General features: G+C 39.9%; 1 protein-coding gene across 4 annotated transcripts in view; it reads right to left on the bottom strand.

Annotated features, from left to right (window-relative positions):
- Positions 1 to 23,511, bottom strand: part of CDON (cell adhesion associated, oncogene regulated) — a 101,605-nt gene that overhangs the window by 4,481 nt on the left and 73,613 nt on the right. For all 4 annotated transcript variants that reach the window (XM_040483469.1, XM_040483468.1, XM_040483470.1 and 1 more), the window contains exons 17-19: positions 21,166 to 21,446; positions 18,149 to 18,228; positions 1,132 to 1,406 (exon numbers count right to left, since the gene is read on the bottom strand). In XM_040483469.1, the coding sequence (XP_040339403.1) occupies positions 1,132 to 1,406; positions 18,149 to 18,228; positions 21,166 to 21,446 (636 nt within the window). The remainder of the gene's footprint in view (positions 1 to 1,131; positions 1,407 to 18,148; positions 18,229 to 21,165; positions 21,447 to 23,511) is intronic.

The following is a 23,511-nucleotide window of genomic DNA, read 5'->3' on the forward strand; positions in this document are numbered from 1 at the left end:
GGGTATGAGCCCCACATAGGGCCCCACACTGATAGCGTGGAGCCTGCTTGAGATATTTTCTCTCTCTCTCTCTCTCTCAATCCCCTCCACCTCAAAACTAAATAAAATATATAAACATTTAGAAAGAAAGAAAGAAAGAAAGAAAGAAAGAAAGAAAGAAAGAAAGAAAGAAAGGCTACAACTCCAGAATTAATGCAAATGTAAAAGAGGCCCATGATCACAAAATGCATTGCCCCACAAGTCTACTGTTCAGGTACAAACTGAATCAAAGCCTATTTGGATTTATTCTCCAAAATGTAATGGGATTAACAGCCTGAGCTGAAGGATGTGGATAACAGAATTTCACAGAATTCCCTGTATCGTCAACCTTTTTGAAGTACCCACTAACCCCACCTACTATTTAAGAAATATGTGAGCTGATCACAGAAAAAAGCAACTTCCTTCATATAGGTCTTAAGTAACTGAAGACTAGCTTGAAACTTAAGATTTCTTTTTTCTTTCTTTTTTCTTAAAGCACGTAGTTTAATGGAACTTGGGAAACATTTTTCACATGTTTATCATTTTTATGTTTGTATCACAGATGGTTTGAAATTATTAAAAGCATCTTTACACACAGTGATTCTGTCCCTAAGCTATCAAATATGACTGGATCGATGGCATTACTAAGAACCTTTTATTTTTCTGGTAGGGATAGAATGGTTTCTGACTATACCCTGGGAAATGTATGGGGAAATGCATTAAATTAACATACACAATTCTGCTACCAGATAATATGTTGTCTAGCTAGACAGAGAAATTGCTGTAACTATATTTTACACGTGTGAGAAAAGGAGTGAGCCCGTTATGTACTCTGAAATTATGATGGATTTTCCCCCCAACACACACCAGTGGGATAGAGCACTCCAATTTTCACAAACATGGAAAGACGCAGAAACGATCCCTTTCCCCCCATTTCCATTCTTCTTGCAAAAGACTTATGTGAACTCTTGTATTTTTGTAAACTATAGAAGACAGATCTGGGAACAGCTTATTCTGTGCATTCTAAAAACAACCGTATGAGGGGAAAATTGTTTTAGATTATGTGAACAGTATTTGCACATGAAACTTGAGATTGCTAATGGCTCCCGGTACCTCTGCTGAACTCTGCTGTATCTTCTGTGCACTCAATGTCGATGTCATTTCTATTGTCCTGACAGCAAGTATGCTGAGCAGGTCTTGGTGCCGTGTCATCTTTGAAGCTCTCCTCAGGTGACTGGCTACAGTCGGGGGCTGTGGAAGCCAGACATACGGGCACCTTCATGTGACTGAGGGGCTTCATTTCCAAGCCATCGTGAGGATAAGGTGCTACCACTGGGACCACAGGAAGGGGGCTGCTGCTGAAAGTGCTGCTGGTTTTGGTGAAACACCTACAAAATACAACCAAAAGAAACAGAATTGTGCCTTCAGGGATCAATCGTTAAAATACACTTACGTTGAAATACCATTTGGTGTTTTGTAATCACAGACTCTCATTAAGAAAGATCAGTGCTTACAAATAACGCAATGATTCACTCTGATTTGCAAGATCAAGAACTCAGAAATTGCAGTTAAAGTGGAATACAGCAGGAGACTGCACCACTTAAGAATAAAGCCATATAGGATGACCAATCTCACAGGCTTCCTTTGCCTTGGTCCTCTGTCAGAAGTTGTCTTCCATTTCATAATTAACTGGTTCCTGAATACAGCACACAGAAGAAAAAGGCCATTAGCCACTGGAAGGAATGGAAGAGAACAGAGAGGAAGAAGAGAACAGAAAGCTAAGAAACCTATGGCCACGTGAGAGGACGAATCTTATGAAAGCCAACAAAAACACACGGCTTTGAAGTCAGGTAATATGTTCCCTCTTCCCCCTTGCAGGGCGGGGGACACTACGAGGATCAGATGTTCGAAATCCAGGTTTTGTATATTTTAAAATTTTTTTCTTTGAAGAACTGATTGCTAGAATTTATTGGCACGGAGTATTCACTTCAATCCTGACTTACTTTTATTCCCGCCCTCACCTAAGATACGCGTTTTCTTTTTTTCTTTCGGTTCTTCAGATTAGATCATTTCTATTGATCTTCTCGTTCACGGATTCTGTCGTCTGTCGTTTCCAGTCCGCTGTTAACGCCATTCAGTAAATTTTCCATTCCTGTTAATTGTACTTTTCAGCTTTGGAATTTCCTTGTGGTCTTTTCTATAGTTTCTATTTCTCTGCTGCAATTCCTCAAGTGTGAATTCAATGTTTTTATCCTCCTTTAGGTGCTTGAACCTATTTATAACAGCTGCCTCAAAAGTCACTGTCTGCTCATTGTGACATCTGTGTCACCTCAGGGTCTGTTTCTGTTGACTTTTTTCCTTTAAGTATCACATTTTCCTTTTTTTTTTTTTTTTTTTTTTTTTTTTTTTTTTTTTTGCTGGTTTTCTATTGGTCTTGAACTCTATCCTCTGACACCTCTGTTTGGGTCCCTGACCCAAGACTGGAGAATGCCCTCCGGCAAAAAATCACAAATAAATGTCAGCCATTGTCTCTCAAGTTTAGATTTATTCAGTTCCTGCCTGCTTCAGGCTATTCTCCAGTAATTTCAAACTGTCCAGATTTCATCACTATTCTTACCTATAGATGATCAAGCTATTCCATCATAAACAGAAACTGGAATAACAGAAATATATTTTTTATTTCAATAATCGTAAGAAAAGTCTTAGGAAGACATTTCATTTGGCTTTGATTTGGGCATGTTAGGTAGGAAACACACAGAACTGACCGGCAGTGTGATGGAGCTAGGCGATGTTGGGGAATAAAAATAAGAATCTTTTGGATTTCCACTTTTTTTACCATGGGATGGTACATTTCTGGGGCATATGCAAATGAGTAAAAGAAGTCCATGCAACTGTTATGAGCATCTCTGTTGGTTCAGGTTATTGGAAATACTAAATGCTAAGCAGGAAGAAAGATCTGAACCTGCAAGACAGGAAGATATCTGTCAGTTAACCAGATCCTTCATTTAAGTAAGTCCAACATTAATTTCAAATAGAGAAGTATACTTACTATACATTTAGTGGAATCTGGATACTAGTCACCTGGAATGGAAAGCCAAGTATGTGAGGTATTCATTTGTACAGAACAGTTTGAGTACAGGATTATCTAATAGGACTCTATTTTAAGTTTTAATAATATATAGCAAGAAATACATACCTGATTCAAATAAAACCTAAGTGTTCCCATGCATGTCTTAAGCCAATAAAAAATGAAGGAAGCACTAGTAAGAAGAAAGTTTGCTGGAGGTAGAATCAGACCACTGGACTAGACAGATCATGACTCCAGGAGAGTATGGCATTCCTTATTTATCCCGTTCAACATTTTATTCAACTCTGAATTTTAAAAACTTTTCTGGGATGCTGGCAAAAGTGAGCACTAATCTCCTGACAGCCATTTAATAACGTCCATGTCATCGCCCTCTTTCCTTCTTGGATTTTGTCAGGTCTCTTCCTCTGTCCCAATACCCAGGGAGCCTGAGAATCCCTCTGAACATATTCAATTCATTGAATCGAATACAGACTGTTAAGTAGGGTATTCACCCAAAATGTGGGGCATGGTGAGAGGCAAAACCAAAACACAGACAAAAATAGCCTTTCTGAATTCAAATACTACTAATGAAAATTTAACGGGTATTCTCCATTTATATAAATAACCTTACCTAGAAGAACCCTTTATTCTAAAAGCATTTGCTGAACACCTTCTAAATGTCAGACACTGTGGTAAGAGACTGAAAATATAAAGGTAAATAAGGCAGATTTCCAGCTTCCAGTCAAGCAGAGATGGACAAGTAAACAAATGGTTCCAGCGTGATGCAGTAAGTTACACGAGAAGGTATAAAAGACACTGTCTGTGAGACGGTAATAGATGTGTGCTTGATGAGAACAGGGCACTTCCCATGTGACCAGCCAGAGACCAGTGTCTATTCTTTGCTACTGGTTCAGAACCAATTGTTTTACAATCGAAGAAATTACATTAGGTCACAATTACAGAATTAGAGACTAAGAAGGATTCTGGTTTCCCCAAATTGGAAATAACTCTAGTTGGGGGAATCTACATGGTTTCCATGATTTGTTGGAAATAACTTTTAAAAAATTAAACTGCTGGTTTCTGGCTATGACTGATTAGTTTGTATCAGCACAATTCTCCTGCCAAGGACAACTACAAAGGATGGAGAAATTTTTATTTTAAAACTTTTTTAATGTTTATTTATTTTTGAGAGAGAGAGAGAGAGAGAGAGAGAGAGAGAGCGCATGCACATGCGAAAGGGGCAGAGAGAGAGGGAGAAATAAATAAGGTAGATCTGAATCTGAAGCAGGCTCCAGGCTCTGAGCTGTCAGCACAGAGCCCAATGTGGGGCTCAAACTCATGGACGGCGAGATCATGACCTGAGTGGAAGTCGGATACTTAACTGACTGAGCCACCCAGGCGCCCCAAGAAATTTTTATTTTAAATCTGTTGAAGTCAGCAGAGGGCTACTACCCAAGCAAGCACCTGAGTGGCTGAGATTTCAGAGAGAAGGTAAATGTGAACCCGAGTTTCAGCATCCCCTTTTCCCCTTGAGGCATTTCCCCAATTCAGTGCAAAAAGAAAAGGCTGAGGCATGAAGCAGAAAGTGCTGGCTACAAAGCTAAGAAGCTAAGCAGGACTCCTGGCACTTTCATGGGGCTGAGAAAACAGAAATTGGAGTTCAGAGCCTCCCAAAGAGAAAAGACTTTTTAATTAGGACCCTTGAAGGCTTATGCTGTAAAAATAATGGTGAAGCAGAAACAGACAACACTTTTACAGACGTTGAAACTCAGCAGTAAATAATCAGCTCAGTCCCTGATCGGGTTAAAGCGATCTGCCCCTTGCCAAACTGCCTGCCAAAAGCAGTCCCTTCTGGAAGAAGAAAACTTCTTCCAGAGCCTCTGTGAGTTTTCATACGCAGTGCCCAGAATTCAATTAAAAATTATCAGGCATATCAAGAGAAAAATAAGTGATGCAGATACTGAATTAGGAGACAAAGACTTTAAAAGACTTGGATGCATGTATTTAAGAAAAAAGATGACAAGATGAAGAGTTTTAATAGACACGTAGAGTCTAGTAATAATTAGAAGCAGGCACTGCATACTATTCAGACTGAAGGGCAGAGACAAAAGGATGGGAAATATAGAGAGAAGTTTTAAAGACATATGAAGCATCGTGAAAAGAGAACAAGACAGAGCCATATCTGGAGACAGAGGGCTAAGAATTTGCTAAAACTGACGAAAGCCCAGGCCGCAGATTCAAGAAGTCCTATGAACCCCAAGCAGAATACAGATTCACACTTTCGAATGTGAATAATTAACCACAGAGTTTAATGTGAATAATTAAACTGCCGAAGGCAAAATACAGTGTGAAAATCATAAAAGCAGTCAAAAGAAACAGACATTATTACTTTGGAAGGGAACAATGACAGTTGCACAGACGATTCTTCACCAGAAGCGATAGAAGCCATAATGCAACATCGTGCAAGTACAAAAAGAAAGTAACTGCCAGCCTAGAGTTCAATAAGCAGTAGAAAGGATCCGTCAGAAAGGAAGATGAACTGAAGACATTTTCAGACCAAAACGCTGGGACAATTTGTCACCCTCAGACCTGTATTTTAAGAAATCCCAAAGGGAGTTTTTCCAAGTTGAAGGAAATGACTACCAGCACAGAGAAGAAAGGAAATACTGAAAAAGAATGAACAGTAACAAAAAAATGTAGTGTCAGGAATTCTGAATAAATACTGACTTCAAAAAACAGTAGCTGTAATGTCTTAGAGAATTTTACGTATCTGTAGAATGAAAACGTGACAACAATAACACAAAACCCTGAAGAAGGAAATGAGTGAAAATGGTCTAAAGTGTTTTATTGCCTAAGAAGTGGTCAAAGTACTGATGTCTACGGGACTCCGATTAAAGTCATAATGTCTAGCACCAAGCACATAGTTTGTGGCACATTAGTAGGACCTCAAAAATGTTGAACTAATAAATAATAAACATTAAAACATCAGCCATTTTTTATATCCTTTTTCTTAAGTAAGTAAATTCATCATCAGAGGGGGCAGGCAATGATTAAACTAACTGGAAAACATCTTATAACAGACCATGCTCAGCACTAAGATAAGACATGTCCACTTTAGCGAGAATGAATGGATATACTTACGCCTTAGGATTTTGTAGGACAATAGTAGTTATGTCTGTCCTTGTTCCATACTGGCTCTGTTGTCTGGGTTTTCTCTCATCTGCTGGTTCCAAAGATATCTGACTTAAACTTCAATCTCCTTGAGGATAGGAGATAACTGTCCCAGTGTTAGAGTAACCTCTTAAAACAGTGAGACGCACAGCATAGGCAGACCCTTAAAAACAACCCCCGATGGTGATGTTGTAAAACAAACTAACTAATAAGCTTCTGGCTTGAGGCCCCATGTGTCTGCAAGAATCTGGAAGCAACACGGAGGTCCTAGAAACCTAAAAGACCACAAAGTATCACCAGGGCAGAAAGAAAAGTTTTCACTTAAAAAAAGCAAAGTTAAACTGTAGTAAAAAAAAAAAAAAAAATACTTGCCAGAATTAGAAAAACCAGGGCACCTCCCTAAAAACAAAATAGTATAAATTAATAATTTGTTGAGGTAGCTCTAAGAGGAATTAATGATAACGTAAAATAATGTTAACACAAAATAATGAAGACTCACCAGATAGTCAGAGGCCTTAAATTCTTCTGTTGCTTTCCTTTTAGTTTCTTTTTTTCTGGTCACTTCTTCAATTTAAAGCAAAGGATGACATATTTGTTTGTTTGTTTGTTTGGCTCCATGCCCAGCGAGGACCCCCACACAAGGCTTGATCTCATGACCCTGAGATCAAGACCTGAGCTGAGATCAAGAGTCAGCTGCTCAACCGACTGAGTGACCCAGGTGCCCCAAAGGATGAGCTTTTTCGATGAAGTGCAAGGGCGATTTGCTGGGAGGCAGTGGAGGTGAACTACATGGGTGGGGCAGGACTAAGGGGATGGCCAAGACAGAGGGGCCATGGCCAACTGTGACGGATGATAACCTGCTTTTCTGTGCCGGAGAAAACACATAGATGAAATATTCAGCTGTTTTACAAGAAGTGACGCATATTTAGCAAGAAAAAAAAGAAGTACAATTTAACTGTTCCCTATTCTTTGGTATCTATTTTTCAGATAAGTGAAACAGAAGAGGACAGCAGTTTACTTTGTTCTGAATTGTGACTCTCAACAGAACAGTGTTGACAATGATCATACTTTGGTTAGATTACCCACTTTTCAACATGCTGAACCACACTGATAAAATTTTCTAGTACACCAAATCCTAACCCCTAATCATCAGGAATTAACCTTTTTTTTAATGTTTATTTTTGACAGAGCGTGAGTGTGGGAGGGGCAGAGAGAGAAGGGGACAGAAGATCTAAAGCAGGCTCCAGACTCTGAGCTGTCAGCGCAGAGCCCGACGTGGGGCTCGAACTCACAAACCGTGAGATCATGACCCGAGCCTAAGTCGGACGCTTAACCGACTGAGCCACCCAAGTGCCCCAGGAATTTACCATTTGGATAACTACATGGAAATCATTTTTCTGTTCCAGGTATCTACATGTATCAACATAAAAATGGCTTTAACTTGGGGGTTATGTGCTAAGACACAAGCATAGATGACAAAGTATATGAAAAAAGAATATCATAGGGGCAAATGGGTGGCTCAGTCATCAATCCATCTAACTTTGGCTCAGGTCATCATCTCACGGTTTGTGAGTTCAAGTCCCACGTCAGGTGAGCACCAGCCCCACTTCAGGTGAACCCCGCTTCTCTCATTCTATGTCTTCCTCCCTCTCTCCCTTTTTCCCTCTGTCCCTCCTGGGATTCCCTCTCTGCTCCTCGCTTACTTGCACCCTCTCTCTCTCTCTCAGAAAATAAAAATAAATTAAATAAATAAAAAATAAATGAATAAATGAAAAAGGACTATAATACCTGTTCTGAATAGAATTAAGAAGATAGCATGTGGAAACACTTTTGCTGATTAACACTTGAATTAAAATCGCTAAAGCAAGCGGGTAATCACAAAAATAGTGATGTGTATACATGTAAACTTCAAAGACCCAAATCTATAGGCAGTGAATGAGAGAACATGTCAAATGAGTATGTCTACAAATATAGGACATTTATCAAGCTGCTCTTACAATGCACACTTTACAGTTTATACAGGCACAAAGAGTTTGTAGTTTCACTACCTTAGGCTTCTCAAATAATCCTTCAATTTCAGTTATTATTGGCTTAAGGTAGAGTGAAAGTTTTCACTGAGCTGTCTCTGACTCAATGAAACTACTTTGCTTAATTTTAAATGTCAAAACACTGGGTAAATAGAGCCCTGGGCATCTTGCCACGTACAAAAATGTGTGCTAAAATTAATTCAGGTGGTCTGGGGCCTGTTAGTTTACTAAGATCTCTTTCAGTTAACAGGAAAGACCTGACAAATTGGTAAGATAGAAAAAGGACAGTTACGGTGTCATAAAAGTAATGAAATAGTCTTTAACCAACAATCTGGATAGCACACACTAGGAAACAGAAGATTGGAACAGTGGCACAGGACTGTGCTTCGACGAGTATGTTGTTTAGTATTTGACTAAATATATTTTGGACATTCCAGAAAAACTATATAGGACCTCTGAAATATTTTCTAGAGAAGTGGCCCATTTCTGTTTACACAGTTAAATATTTGTTAAGTGTGACTGATTATGTACAGAATGGCTCTGATCAGGTAATTGTATAAATTTTGCATTAAGTTTCCTCTTTTTTTTTCTAAATTTTTTTTAATGTTTATTTTTTTTTTTTTCGAGAGAGAGACAGAGACAGAGACCAAGCAGGGAAGGGGCAGAAAGACAGGCAGGCACAGAATCGGAAGCAGGCTCCAGGCTCCGAGCTGTTAGCACAGAGCCCGACGCGGGGCTTGAACCCACAGACTGCGAGATCATGACCTGAGCCGCAGTCGGCTGCCCAACCGACTGAGCCACCCAGGCACCCCTTAAGTTTCCTCTTTTGATGATCCCTGAAGGGCAAAGACTGACTATCCATGGATCTCTTGGATGTGCGATACTCATTTTCATGAGTATGTTCTTGAAACTTCCAAAATACTCACATCTTGGTGGTGGTTTGTTTTAATACTCAGCTTACTGGGTGCCTGGGTGGCTCCGTCAGTTAAGCATCTGACTCTTGACTCCGGCTTTAGGTCATGATCTCCAGTTCATGAGTCTGCACCTTGAGTCAGACTCCATGGTAGAGGCACAGAGGCTGCTTGGGATTCTCGCTTTCCCCCTCCGTCTGCCCCTCCCTTGCACACAGGCTCTCTCCCTCTCAAAATAAAGAAATAAACTTAAAGTAAATACTCAGCTTACTTCTGTTTCCTCTTGCCTCAGTGTCTCTGTCACATTGCTGACCCAGCCCTTACTTTTGGAGGCTCATCAGTTACTATGCAACAGAAGCCTGATGACATTCCTCCAGGGCCACGGCTGTCCTCCACTCTCATTGTACATTCTTTACTGGATGCAACGACCCCAGTCTCAGAGTGGGAGTTATCCTTTGGGAATTACTTTACTGTGACCGTCACAAAATAGATGACAATAAACGACTGAGTAAATTACTGAACATGGCAAGCTCACACACACATTGTCTTACAAATAAAAGACCAAAAACACTATCCTAACCACCTGACTCCCTGATGACAGGCCACTGTTCTCCATATTATAAGTAGGAAATATAGAACTTCCTCAGAAGGATGGTACTGATCAGTTTTAAAAATTGGACACAATGTGGGAATGCAAGCTGGTGCGGCCACTCTGGAAAACAGTATAGACGTTCCTCAAAAAACTAAACATAGAACTACCCTACGACCCAGCAATTGCACTACTAGGCATTTATCCACGGGATACGGGTGTGCTGCTTTGAAGGGACATATGCACCCCCATGTTTATAGCAGCACTATCAACAATAGCCAAAGTATGGAAAGAGCCCAAATGTCCATCGATGGACGGATGGATAAAGAAGATGTGGAATATACATACAATGGAGTATTACTCGGGAATCAGAAAGAATGAAATCTTGCCATTTGCAACTAGGTGGATGGAACTGGAGGGTATGGTGCTAAGTGAAATGAGTCAGTCAGAGAAAGACAAAAATCATATGACTTCTCTCATATGAGGACTTTAAGAGACAAAACAGACGAGACTCATAAGGGAAGGGAAACAAAAATAATATAAAAAAAACAGGGAGGGGGACAAAACAGATGAGACTCATAAATATGGAGAACAAACTGAGGGTTATGGGAGGGGTTGTGGGAGGGGGGATGGGCTAAATGGATAAGGGGCACTAAGGAATCCACTCCTGAAATCATTGTTGCACTATATGCTAACTACTTTGGATGTAAATTTTTAAAAATAAAATTAAAATAAATAAGTAAATAAATAAAAGAGGTCAAGGGGATGAAAAGTACAGCCAATAATAATACAATAATAATATATTAACATAATATATAATAACAGCCAGTGACAGTCAATAATATAATAATAATAATAATATAATAACATCCAGTGACAGATGGTGACATTTACTGTTGTGAGCATTACATAATGTATTAATTATTGAATCACTATCTTGTACATGTAAAACTAATGTAACATTGTATGTCAACTATACTTCAATAATAAAAAATTTTAAGTAACAAAAAAAAAAAACACTAGACACAATGTTTTGAGTTTTTTTTTCTTAGGGAATTGGGCAGATTACCACAGATGGAAGAGAAACCAAACCTTAGGTTTTATGTGTTTGCTGCCTTTGGTTTTTATGGCTAGTTCTGAAGTAGCTACATGATCAGCAATAGATAGATGAAGTCATAACAAATTCACTTGCTGGAGCAAAGAATTTAGATGTACTCAACAAGCAGTCACTTTCATACTTCACAAACCAGCTGGGTAGCTCTAATCGTAGGCCAGAAAGACCTAGTGCTATAATGCAATGTTTGCATACTCATCTTGACACATTATTTTTATCCGCGTCTATCTGATTATCAGTGAAGGGTTCCAAACTGGTTAAAAAGTGTCCCCAAGCTCAGCAACACACAGACTTTCAAGGATGTCCTCATGCAAGAGCTTGGGGATCATTCGTACGATCTGTGCTTCCTAAGGCACCAGTCCCAGTCAAGTGATTTCTCCTTTGACCATCAGCCATGTATAGCTTGCACTTTTTCTTCCCAGGTGGATTATATACATTTCTCCAAGCTGGTTTTTACTTGGCTACTTCCTGCCCACTTCTAATCTCCCTAGGACCCTTAATTTCTTGTTTTTTCCTGATGGGACCTCTCAATCATTTATCTGTGAATTCCATCAGTGTCCTCTCTACTCTTTTTCTACACATTATCAAGACTGATGATAAACAGGCAGGATTTAACCTCAATCCTTTCCCATTAAACTAGCCAAGCAACTGACAAACCCCATTTGATTACATATCCAGAACTGCTCCACTGCCTTTTAAATTGAGAAGAGAAGGGGAAAGACAGAAAGCTTTTGATTTATTTGATTAAAATCTGTTACATTCTTGAAATGCACAAGGATTTCTCAATTAAGTCTTCAGTGCAGGGGATTGGCTCCCCACAAAGGTGCATTAAATACGCTTCTTTCTAGCTGTCCATCGTGAGCTATTACATATCACTCTTAAAACCCGAAAAGGGTTCAAATTAGCTGAACATGATGAAGCAGGCAGTCATTTACAACATGCCACAAAAGCACTAGCACATCAAATAAAACTCGACAGACTGCTGGAGTGCACGTTCCCCTCTTACCTGTTCTCAAATTTTCACATCAGTACTCCAATTTAGACAATAAAGGCAACGTTTTCTCTCCAGATAGTTATGACCAAAACAGACGGATGGTAAAAGGGGTCTAAGGCTGGCACTGATTTGTTTCTTAAGTGCCCACTCTACAAAACATGTTTAAGTTTAAACCCAAGAAAGCACGGCAGGACACCGCACGGGTAAGATTCCACCAGGGACAGGTCCCACACAAGACTTCATCCATTAGGCATCTGTGGAATACGAGAGCCACCCTGGGTAAAGGAGAGTTTGAAAAGGAGTCTAAAAGGATGACTCCCAAGGGTGTGCTAAGGGGTAAACCGTTTCTCCTCATCTCCTGCAGTTGATTCCTACTTAGTAGGTTGCATCACTTACCTAGATACCCCCCTGCCTGCCTCTTCCCTCAACTGATCACTGGTGTCTTAAAAAAATTTTTTTTAGTGTTTATTTTTGAGAGAGAGAGAGAGAGAGAGAGCACACAAGCAGGGGAGGGGCAGAGAGAGAGGGAGACACAGAATCCGAAGCAGGCTCCAGGCTCTGAGCTGTCAGCACAAAGGCCGACGTGGGGCTCCAACACACGAACTGCGAGATCATGACCTGAGCCAAAGTTGGACGCTTAACAAACTGAGCCACCCAGGGCCCCAGGTGTCTATTTTTTTTAATTGGCACCTCCTAAATCCCTCAAACTCATCTACTTCTCTCCATATCTACTGCAACCATCCAAGGGCACTGCTTCTCATCTGGGCTACTGCAATAGCCATCTAACTGGTCCCTTGTATCCTCTTTTGCCCCCTCCAATTTATTCTCCAAACTCCATCCAGAATGTTCTAGCATAAGGCTGTCCTACTTAAAATCTCTCACTGACTCGCCATGGCTCTGTATGACCTGCTTTCACTTACCTTTGACCTCTAACCCCTTTGCTTGCCAGGTTCCTGCCACGTTAATCTTCCTGAAGCTTGGTAAGGATCCTAGCATTCTGCTTTATGGCCCTGCATAAATGGTACCTCTTGTTTGCCTGGAAAGTTTTAAACCTATCCCCTTCTCTTTTCCCTAGTTTTACAAATTCTTCAGAGCTTTAGAGCAAAATGTCACTTGCTTAGGGAGATCAGTCCTTTCAAAGCCATTCTTCACTTTTCCTTTAAAGCATGCAGTTTTGAGTGCATGGTCATTTTTATGTTTCATTTATATCATTTTGGGAAAGGTATGTCTCCCCATCAAACTGTAAGCTCAGTGAAGGCAAGGACAATGCCTGGTGTGCTCACGACATATCCCCCAGGACCTAGCTTGGTGTTTGGCCCACTACAGACCTTCAACAAATGTTTGCTGAATGAATGAATAACTGCTTTTTCCTTTTACTCTCCTTATTTTATCACATCCCTTTCATCAGCTCCTTGAAGACATCTCAAGGTTATAAGCAAAAATAATGAAAGAGAGAAGAAAGTCTTATAAAAAGGATGTCTAATCACTTTAAATGCCTAGGAAATAAGGCAACAACAGTACTTTAAATAATTAAAAATATAAAAATAATCAATTAGCCAAAGCTACCGTCTCCCTTGGTGATCCCATCCATACTTAAGTTTTATCACTTTTTAAAAAATTCTTTAATGTTTATTATGAGAGAGAGAGAGAGAGAGAGAGAGAGAATGAATGGGGAGGGGGGTGGGCAGAGAGAGAGAGAGGGAGACACAGAATCCGAAGCGGGCTCCAGGCTCTGAGCTGTCAGCACAGAACCCAATGCAGGGCTCAAACTCACGAACCATGAGATCATGACCTGAGCCAAAGTTGGAAGCTTAACCAAGCCATCCAGGCGCCCTAAGTTCTATCACTTTGATGCAAATGACTCTTAGATATGTAGCACAGCCCTGATCTACCCCCAAACCCAACGTCAGCATTTTCATTTGTCATCTTGGCTTAGATATCCAACTGGAACTTGGAACTCTAAATGCCCAAAACCAAATCCATCACCTTTTCTCAATGTCACTTTGTTTAAGTTCCTTATTTCTATGACTATCACTGTGGCAATTACCATGCCATCCATGCTGGGAACTTTCTCTTCATTATGCATCTTCCTTTTTTTCTAGATCCACATCAGTCAGTGGCCAAGTCCTAAAGATTCCCACTCTAGAACCTTCCTCATCTCTTCCTTTCTACCTTCACTCCTTCCATGAAAGCCAAGTCTTCGTTATGGAAACAAACTGGTCTCCTCCCTGCAATCCCACCTGTATACTGCAACCACTAATCAAAGCCTAAACGCATCTCTTGAATACACTGCTCCGCTTCTCAAAAACCTTCCAGAGAATTATGATGCAACTGGCCCATTGATTTTCAACATTTAACCAATATCCCCCACTTCTTTGTGTTTTAATTAATTAATTAATTAATTTCTTTTTGAGAGAGAGAGAGAGAGAGAGAGTGCTCAAGTGAGTGAGGGGCAGAGAGAAAGAGAGAGAGAGGGAGAAAGTGTGGAGCCCGAAGCGGGGCCCGAGCTTACCTGCTGTGAGGCTTGAACTCACAAACCATGAGATCATGACTTCAGCCAAAGTCGGATGCTTAACTGACTGAGCCACCCAGGCGGCCAATGCCCCCCACTTCTGATTAACATAAAAATCTCCTATCCCTCTTGCACTGTTATTACTGAAACAACAGGGACTTTTTCCATTCCTTAAATGTAGAACTACGAGATTCAACGTGCTTCTTCAAACTCTGCTCACTATATTTCGAGCTCTGTTGTAAATCACTATGATCAGACCGTGGGCTCTCCAGAGGTAGGACGTGGGCCAGTACCCAGTACATGGTAGGCACTCAATAAATGTTTCTTAAGTAAACTACTACACCGTGACATTCAGGGTCATTCAAGATATAAACTCAATCCACTTTTCCATTTTATATCCTGCTACCCTCTACTTGCACTTCACCAGCCAGATTCTCCAGTGGTTCTTAAAGCATGGTCTCAGGACCAGTAGCATCTGTCCCAGTAGGGATTCATGAGGAATGCAAATTCTCAGGCCCCACTCTATACCTACTGAATCACCAACTCTAAAGGTAGAGCCTCCTCATTTGTGTTTTCACAGTGCTCCAAGTGATTCTAATGTATGCTAAAGTGTGATAATCACTGAACTGCACTATTTGGCATACCTTTGAGATAATGAAGTTTGGTTCCAGACGATGGCAATAAAGCAAATGTCACAGTGGAGCAAGTCAAATGAATCTGTTGGCTTCCCAGTGCATATAAAAGTTCTGTTAACACTATACTATAAAGTGTGCAATAGCATTACGCCTAAAGAAACATATACACAGCTTAGTTAAAAAAATACTTTATTGCTAAAAACTTTAACCATCATCTGAGCTTTCAGTGAGTCATAATCACTGATCAGATCACTATAACAATGAGACTATAATAATGAAAGAGAACTATGATATTATAAGACTTACAATAATGAAAAAGCGTGAAATATTGTGAGAATTACCAAAATGTGACAGAGTCGCGAAGTAAGCAAATGCCGTCGGAAAATGGGCACTGATGGACATGCCTGAGGTAGGGTTACCACAAACCTTTAACTTGGACAAAACACAGCATCTGAAGAGTGCAATGAAATAAAGCACAACAAAATGAGGTATGCCTGTATCCACCCTCAGATAAATGTTCATATAACTGAACTGAAATTTTGCCTCGTTTTGCATACACACTAGTTCAACTGGTGTTAGGAAATGCAAATGTATTCTTAGTAATGTCAATATCCTAAAGGTGTAAATTAACTAAAATTGTGCATATTTGGGGGAGTAAATCATGTATCATCTACGTCTCAGCATCAGAAGCTTATTACAAACTTTGCCATCTTGGGGGATCTTGAGAAAAGATGTCTCTTTTCAGTTTCAAAGTGAAAGGAGAAGCCTTACATTTAATGATTCCAATTTTCCAGAGTTGAAGGTAGGTACTTACTGATATTTATCTGGCCAATCATTAAGTATCAAAATCACATAATGGCTCCTGGGAGCCAGGTGAGACCTTTGGCTAACCTTGAAGGCAACGCAGACAAGCCAAGATTTGCCCTGAACAGGCAGACTCTTATGTAGGAAGAAGTAAATTTAAGCTGGGGTGAGACAGAAGCTGGTTTTCTCAGGCTAAAAAGAATGTACCCATATTCCCAGGTAAAAGGAAAACCCCCAAACATGAAATTCAAGAAGTTATCAACTTGAAAAGTTAGTAGAACTATTAACTGTCCACTGTCTTAAAGGGAAAAAAAAACCAAACATGTATAACAAAACCCCCAATACTATACACATACTCTCACTCACACACACATAAAAATGGCTATGAGTGAGTGCGTGACGGTAGATACTGGTCATATTCATATAAATGGGATGCATTTTAGTACCAGGATGATAACATCACCATAAAGACATGATTAGCAGCAAATTACCAAAATCTATAATCAGAGTATGTTGGGCTGGTTTTACATTTCCTAGGACAATTTTTCATTTTTCAGATAAGGACATAGCTATAGAGAGATTATATAACTTCCCCAAGATCATAGATTTGGGCAGTGGGAAAGCCTCTGTCTACTTATTCTTAGACCAGAGGCTCTCTTACAACATTACTCTGATGCCTACAGTTGAACTGAGACCTGCTGAAGAGAAACACAAAGGACAATACATTACATTTTCAGGCAATACCATTCGTTTTCATTAAATCTATTAGATTACTTACCAGGTGTATGAAGCATCTTTAGCATGTTCCTAACAAATTGCGATAAAGCCTACAGCCAGTTCAGGACAAAAAATAGGGCTTCAGTGTTATAAAACATCTTAAAATTTAGCTGGGTCATATAGATTTTATTTAAAAATGTAACAAGCAGGGGCTCCTGGGTGGCTCAGTCGATTAAGTGTCTGACTCTGGATTTCGGCTCAGGTCATGATCTCACAGTTCGTGAGTTTGAGCCCTCTGCTGGGCTCTGCACTGTCTAGGGATTCTCTTTCTCCCTCTCTCTCTCTCTCTCTCTCTCTGCCCCTCCCCCACTTGCACATGCGCTGTGTGAGCACACACGTGTGCTTGCTTACACTCTCTCTCCCTCTCTCTCAAAAATAAACATGAAAAAAATGTACCAAGAAATCTTAGTACACAAAATAGGCAGCTGAATCTTGCTCACATACACACCCTAAGATGGGCTAAGTAAACGATAAAGAAAAGTCTCGAGGAAGTTTTCATTGCTTTTGCTCTGCAACGCAAAACACATGCCGAGAAATGGACTGTTAGTTCTATAGCTGACCGTTTCCTTCCAAGCTCTGGTTTTGGTAACTCCCAGACACAACTATTAACCTTGTCGTTGATTTGAAAAATATAGGTCCCATCCCATTTCAACAATGAAATATCCAAAATCCAGTCCATACTCCAGTTATCTCATGTAGTAACTATAACACAACTTTTACACTGTAGAATTTTAGACCTGGGATGGGCTTCTGAGACCACGTAATCCAACACCATCGTTACAGAAAAAAAAAAAAAGAACTAAGATTTTTGACAGACAGAACTTTAATACAACGAAACGTCTGACAATCCTTTGGAGTTACTATATACAGAGGTAGCCCGAAAGCTTCCTGAATCTTGTCAAAATTTAAATGAACATGTTACCCTACATATTTCTATCTTGTTTGAGATATTGTGAGTGTATCTTAAGATGTATCTTTGAGATATTGTGAGTGTAACCTCTTAAGAGGTTTCTGAAACTCAGAAAATTAAAAGAAAGTGAGATTTTGCTACTTAATTATCTTGAGGTTTTAAGAATAATAATTTTAAGAAGAGCTGAATAATCTGGTAAGAAAATTTCAGTAAAATTTCTATGAAAACACATTACTATATACACAGGGTTTTTCGTCTAACATTCAAACATGCTCTCATTCATGACACAGACAGAAAAAAACAGATGAGAAAAGACAAAGTCTATATGCAGAGAATGCCTCTACTTTAAAGATTTCAAAAACACCAAACCTTTTAATAACATCTCAGTGAGAAATAACGTCTTGAACATTGTCCATATAGCTAAATAACCAAAGCCCAGAAAAGTAAAAACTGTAAAGCAGGGCCAAAAAATTAGTAATGGCCTTAAACTTAAGTCTCCATATTCTGAGATTTATATCTTACATAAAATTTCAAGAACTTCCTTTGCCAAAGGGGAGAAAAAGAAGAGTCCTTCCTATACCATAGTCACAATAACCTGTGCAAATACAGAGCCACTTACCTATTGTTGTTCCGACAATTTCGACAGCTAACGCGCTCCAGCGGGTCCGACTGAGGTACTGCTGTGTACCTCCCACCACCCTGGTCAGGAAGGAAGTGCAGGGAAAAAGAAAAAGAGAAAAGCGTGAAGGTGTCACAGACCAATAATCAAACAGCCTTAAATGTAAAAGCCGGCCCAATAACAAACAGTTATACGCTATATTTTAACCAACCTCTGAGCAAAACGTTATGCTGATCGTTAGTTACCAATATTCACCAATGAATTCTGTACAATATTAAGACTATACCCTACAAGCTAATCGCCATGTTTTTCCCAAGTCTTTTTGTACTGGAAGGAGCCAAAGAAATGGAGACATTTAGTCACTTCCCCTTCAGGGTTTCAAATCTACTGGGCCCAAAATACACTGTACATTACAACCTCCTATTCATTTTTACTTTTCTAGCAGTCATGGAAGAATTTTACGTGATGCCAGTTGGAGAAACAGGGTGGAAATCTGTTTGAATGATGTCACAAGATAAACCCATCTTCATTTTCCTGTAATTATTTCGATTAGGTCTGTTCACTTGACTACACTAAGTTTTCAAACATGTTATATTTTTCCAGATGGAGTAGATTCTCAGCCAGCAATGACTTGGAGGGGAGGATTAATATTTTGATGTTGCTTTTGGCGGAAACTGCCTGGCAATTAAGAAAAATGCCCAGATTAACACATACCTCATTGTAAAACACTCGCGTGACATATACAATGGCAAGAGTTCTTCCAAACTGGGTGTTGGGAACTGAAGCAGGCTTACGGTCAGAGTAAAAATTCTGCTTTCAGACGAAAAACAGCAGAACCGAATTTGATAAGGGTGGGAGAGGCTGTCACACTGCACCCAAACCCAGGGCAGTTCTGCAAGGTTAAGGAAAGTTCAGGCCATTGTTTTTCCCAGAATACTTTCCATTTCCATTCATCTCATAACAACGGCCAGAATCTAAGCAAACCAAAAGTACTGAAAATGTCTCCCCACATTCCTGATTCAACTAGCAACAGGAATTTTTGGGAAAACATTGAGAGAAAGAATATCCTCTGCCACATTCAGATCATGAGCATAAGCTCCAAAGCTTCACAAGATCAAGTTCACCTACGGGGTAATGTGCTTATTTGAGTCACTAAACACATCAAAGTTAATTCAATGATTTTTATGATCACCAGCGTTTTTTAAAATTTCCCTATTTCCTCCCACCCAGAAAAGAGGTGTAAGAAAACTAATACGTGAAAACCACAGATGTTAGCCTCTAAAGGATTAGTACACCTAAAGGAGCAACTATTATTGAAACAGAATTTCGCCGTTCAGAAAAACCCAAACTCCTGCGTCCGAATCCTAAACCAAACATCAGACTTATTCTTTTCTGCTTATGGAAACAGCATATGCTATTCAAACTTTAATGCTCTCTCCTTTAGTTTCCTGGACAATGTTACTAGCTTGGACTAGGAGTGGAGACCAAAAAAAGTTTAGAAAGTCTGAATATAAGCCATGTCTTTCCCCACAAAATAATGAAATCACTATTCTCTTTTGATAATGAGATGCACTCAAACGAGGTATTTTTCTACAACACATTAAAACTAGATCACACGAAAACCCAGCAGATGTCCAGCTTTAAGATACGAATATATATTACAGTTTTATTCTCCAAATGTAATATTTTAATAAGTCTTTGTTGAGTTGAGGGTGAAAAAATACCCCTAAACTCCCTTCAAATTTTAGCACATTGTGGGTTATGGCAAGTTTATCTGTAATCAGAACAATGACAAAAATGTCAGTGAGTGCTTAATTTGATCAACTAAACATATTATCTATTTGAAAAATAATGTGGATGCACATACATCCTAACGACATCATAAATCAAACTTCCTAATGCAGAGAACCTCTTTAACCAGCATAAATGCGAAATAAGCTAGTTACTCTAGTCCCGTTTCAAAAATTAAACTAGATCACTAAGTTATCCCTGAAATAAAGTATTTTTAAAGGTCCATCACTCCTTGTGCTAAAGGATGGTAATATTATAAAAGGCAAAAATCTTACAGGTAACGGCCCTACCACACATCAGACACAAGAGACAAAAGAAACTCATTATAGGTCAGAAGTCACAATCTGGTGGCCTGCAGACATGTTGCACGTGGCCTACGCACTGCTTTCAAAAATTGGAATTAGTTGCCAACGTGTAAAAAATCTCGCCATTTCACCTGGATTTACAAGATGTTTTGGAAAAATCAGAAAACCGGTAACCCCAGGCCCTCTGTCTGTGCCAACAACAGGAGTGAACTGCAGCTGGTGTTCTCCAGATTGCTCCCGCCTCCAACTGCTCTCTTTCCCAGCTTGCTTCACGCAGTTTCACGATCTGCCTGACTCCCCTGGGCCTGCGAGTTTTCAGATTTTGCTCTAAATGAAGCAAATTTAAAGTCTCAGGTCCAATCTATGCCCTGTGGTATTTCCAGCTCTCAAGAATAACTTCCGGCAAGTTTGTTACTGGTATTCCACTTTCACCATGAAAGAATTTTAAAATATAAACCAAACTGATGAACATAACTATCACCTGACAACAGAAAGTTTACACAGATTACTCTGGATTAAGGGGTTGCCACTGATACATACTATTTCCAGTCCAGTGAGCCTGTAAGGTTTCTATGGTCACAAAGGCCAAGTAGGCCAACCATGTTATTGCACCCTGGTACCGTGGGGCCCAGGGAGGATTTATTTATTTGTCTGTTTGTTTGTTTATTTATTTACAAAATTTTAAATGTTTATTTTTGAGAGAGAGAGAGAGAGAGAGACTGAGCGAGCAGGGGAGGGGCAGAGAGAGAAAGGGAGAAACAGAATCTGAAGCAGGCTCTAGGCTCTGAGCTGTCAGCACAGAGTCTGACGTGGGGCTCGAAACACGAACTGCGAGATCATGACCTGAGCCAAACTCAGATGCTTAACCGACTGAGCCATCCAGATGCCCAGGGAGGCTTTATTTATAATTAGGTCTCTTACATTTACTAGGTGACGAGGATGTTCAAAATCCACATGCGTCCTGGTTAGTGAGCTTGTGTGTCCCGCGTAAAGCCCTCCATTTAAGTTCCCATTCATGACTCCATTGACTCCATTAGAGATCTTATGGTGAACATGGGAGCAGCCATTGCTGAGACCTCCATTACTTATGAAGCTTCCGTGAACATTCCCATTTATCCGATTTGTGCCAGGCAGAGTAGTGTATTCCACCATCTGCCCATTAATATCTGACCCTTGGTAGAGATATCCTGGAGGGTCATATTCTGTTAAAAGAGAAGAAGCAAAACAAAACAAAATGAAACAAACAAAAAAACCAAAAACACACAACAGTAAGACACTAAAAAAGACAATCTTCTTGGGTAGGCAGTTTGATTAATGAAACAAACCCCTAAGAAACTATAAATACAAGAAAATAAAATGCCCTAAAGATGTTCACTGTGTTCACTTAACGCCTAATTATGAGATATGCTTTGAGAAAGTTATTGCTATTTCCTTGTAAGGAGATAGCTAGGAACTTTGAGTTAATTAAGACTCTGTTAATGGGAAAAGAAATTAACCAGAGAGAAATTACTCAAAAGAATTAATAAATTATGTAAGTTGAAACTATCAAAGTCCTGGCAACACTAAGAAAAAGTGTTTAAACTCCCTCACGCTTCAAAGTGCCGAGAGAAACCATATAAAAAAAACAACAAAAGACAGGGCGCCTGGGTGGCTCAGTCAGTTAAGCATCCAACTTCAGCTCAGGTCATGATCTCACGGTTTGTGAGTTCGAGCCCCACGTCAGGCTCTGTGCTGAGAGCCTAGAGCCTGCTTTGGATTCTGTGTCCCCCCCTCTCTCTGCCCCTCCCCTGCTTATTCTCTCTCTCTCTCTCTCAAGAATAAATAAAACACTAAAAAAAGGTTTTTTTTTAAACAACAAAAGGCAACCTTTAGGTAGGATGTTTTATTATTGTTTTGAATTTGTTAAATGTTTATTTATTTTTGAGAGAGAGAGAGAAAGAAAGAGCACGAATGGGGGAGGGACACAGAGAGAGGGAGACACAGAATCTGAAGCAGGCTCCAGGCTCTGAGCTGTTAGCACAGAGCCTGACGCGGGACTCGAACTCACAAACCACGAGATCATGACCTGAGCTGAAGTTGGATGCCCAACGAACTGAGCCACCCAGGCGCCCCTAGGTAGGATATTTTAAATAGTAATAACACTTTTATTTATTTATTTATTTTTTTTTTAAATTTTTTTTCAACGTTTATTTATTTTTGGGATAGAGAGAGATAGAGCATGAACGGGGGAGGGGCAGAGAGAGAGGGAGACACAGAATCGGAAACAGGCTCCAGGCTCTGAGCCATCAGCCCAGAGCCTGACGCGGGGCTCGAACTCACGGACCGCGAGATCGTGACCTGGCTGAAGTCGGACGCTTAACCGACTGCGCCACCCAGGCGCCCCAGTAATAACACTTTTAAATGAAAGGATGGAGTTATGTATACATTCACTGACTATCCATACAGTTCCTTGGTTAATACAGTCCATGTGGAAGTTGTGGTTTACTAAAGGCTAATTATTCCATTTCCTTATACTAAAAGCATAAAATAGTTGCCTCAATTCTGATTTCCAGGGGTACACTTACTAGACATATCTAGAAAAAGTGAAATAGTCCTTAGAGAATATGGTACCTAAACTCTACAGTACTTATTGGCAGAGTTCGGATAAATTCTTTGAAGGTATTAGAACATGCCAAGATTGGATTAGGTGTTCTTCCTATTACTGAACTTTTTGCACAGGTGAGTTATTATCAGTATATCTGATTATCTTTTCCACTACAACTGTAAGTTGACAGGGCAGGGGCCATGTTTACTTTTTTACCAGCGTTCATTGCTTACAACAGTGCCAGGCGCCTCAAAGATAGTTAATGAGTATCTTCTGAATAAATGACTGAATGAACATTACTATCATAAGCTTCTATCTTTGAACATATTACCAAGTCATAAAGGGAAATGACCTTAACCAGATTAATCTCGCCCAGACAACCAAAGCAGTACTTTTCCTTTAATGATTCAGCTCACACAATTAAAGTCAATGATACTGAAACCATTTAGAAAAAGAGCCAATCAAATGATCTCCAACCCTTTCAGCCTGGTATCACCACCACTACCAATTCTCTCCCTACTGTCTCCTGGGGGGCACCAGTTCGATAAAAACAAATCACCTTTTCTCCCCCTGAGCTATTAGCTTTAATTCTCTTATTCTGGGGCCAGTGAGAAAACCAAAAAACCTCCTCCCACCAAAGACTAAAGTCTCTGCTGGATCTGATTCCCCTGATTATAACGGTT

Source organism: Herpailurus yagouaroundi, unplaced genomic scaffold, assembly GCF_014898765.1.
Source record: "Herpailurus yagouaroundi ecotype Mexico unplaced genomic scaffold, PumYag 161, whole genome shotgun sequence".
NCBI lineage: Eukaryota > Metazoa > Chordata > Mammalia > Carnivora > Felidae > Herpailurus > Herpailurus yagouaroundi.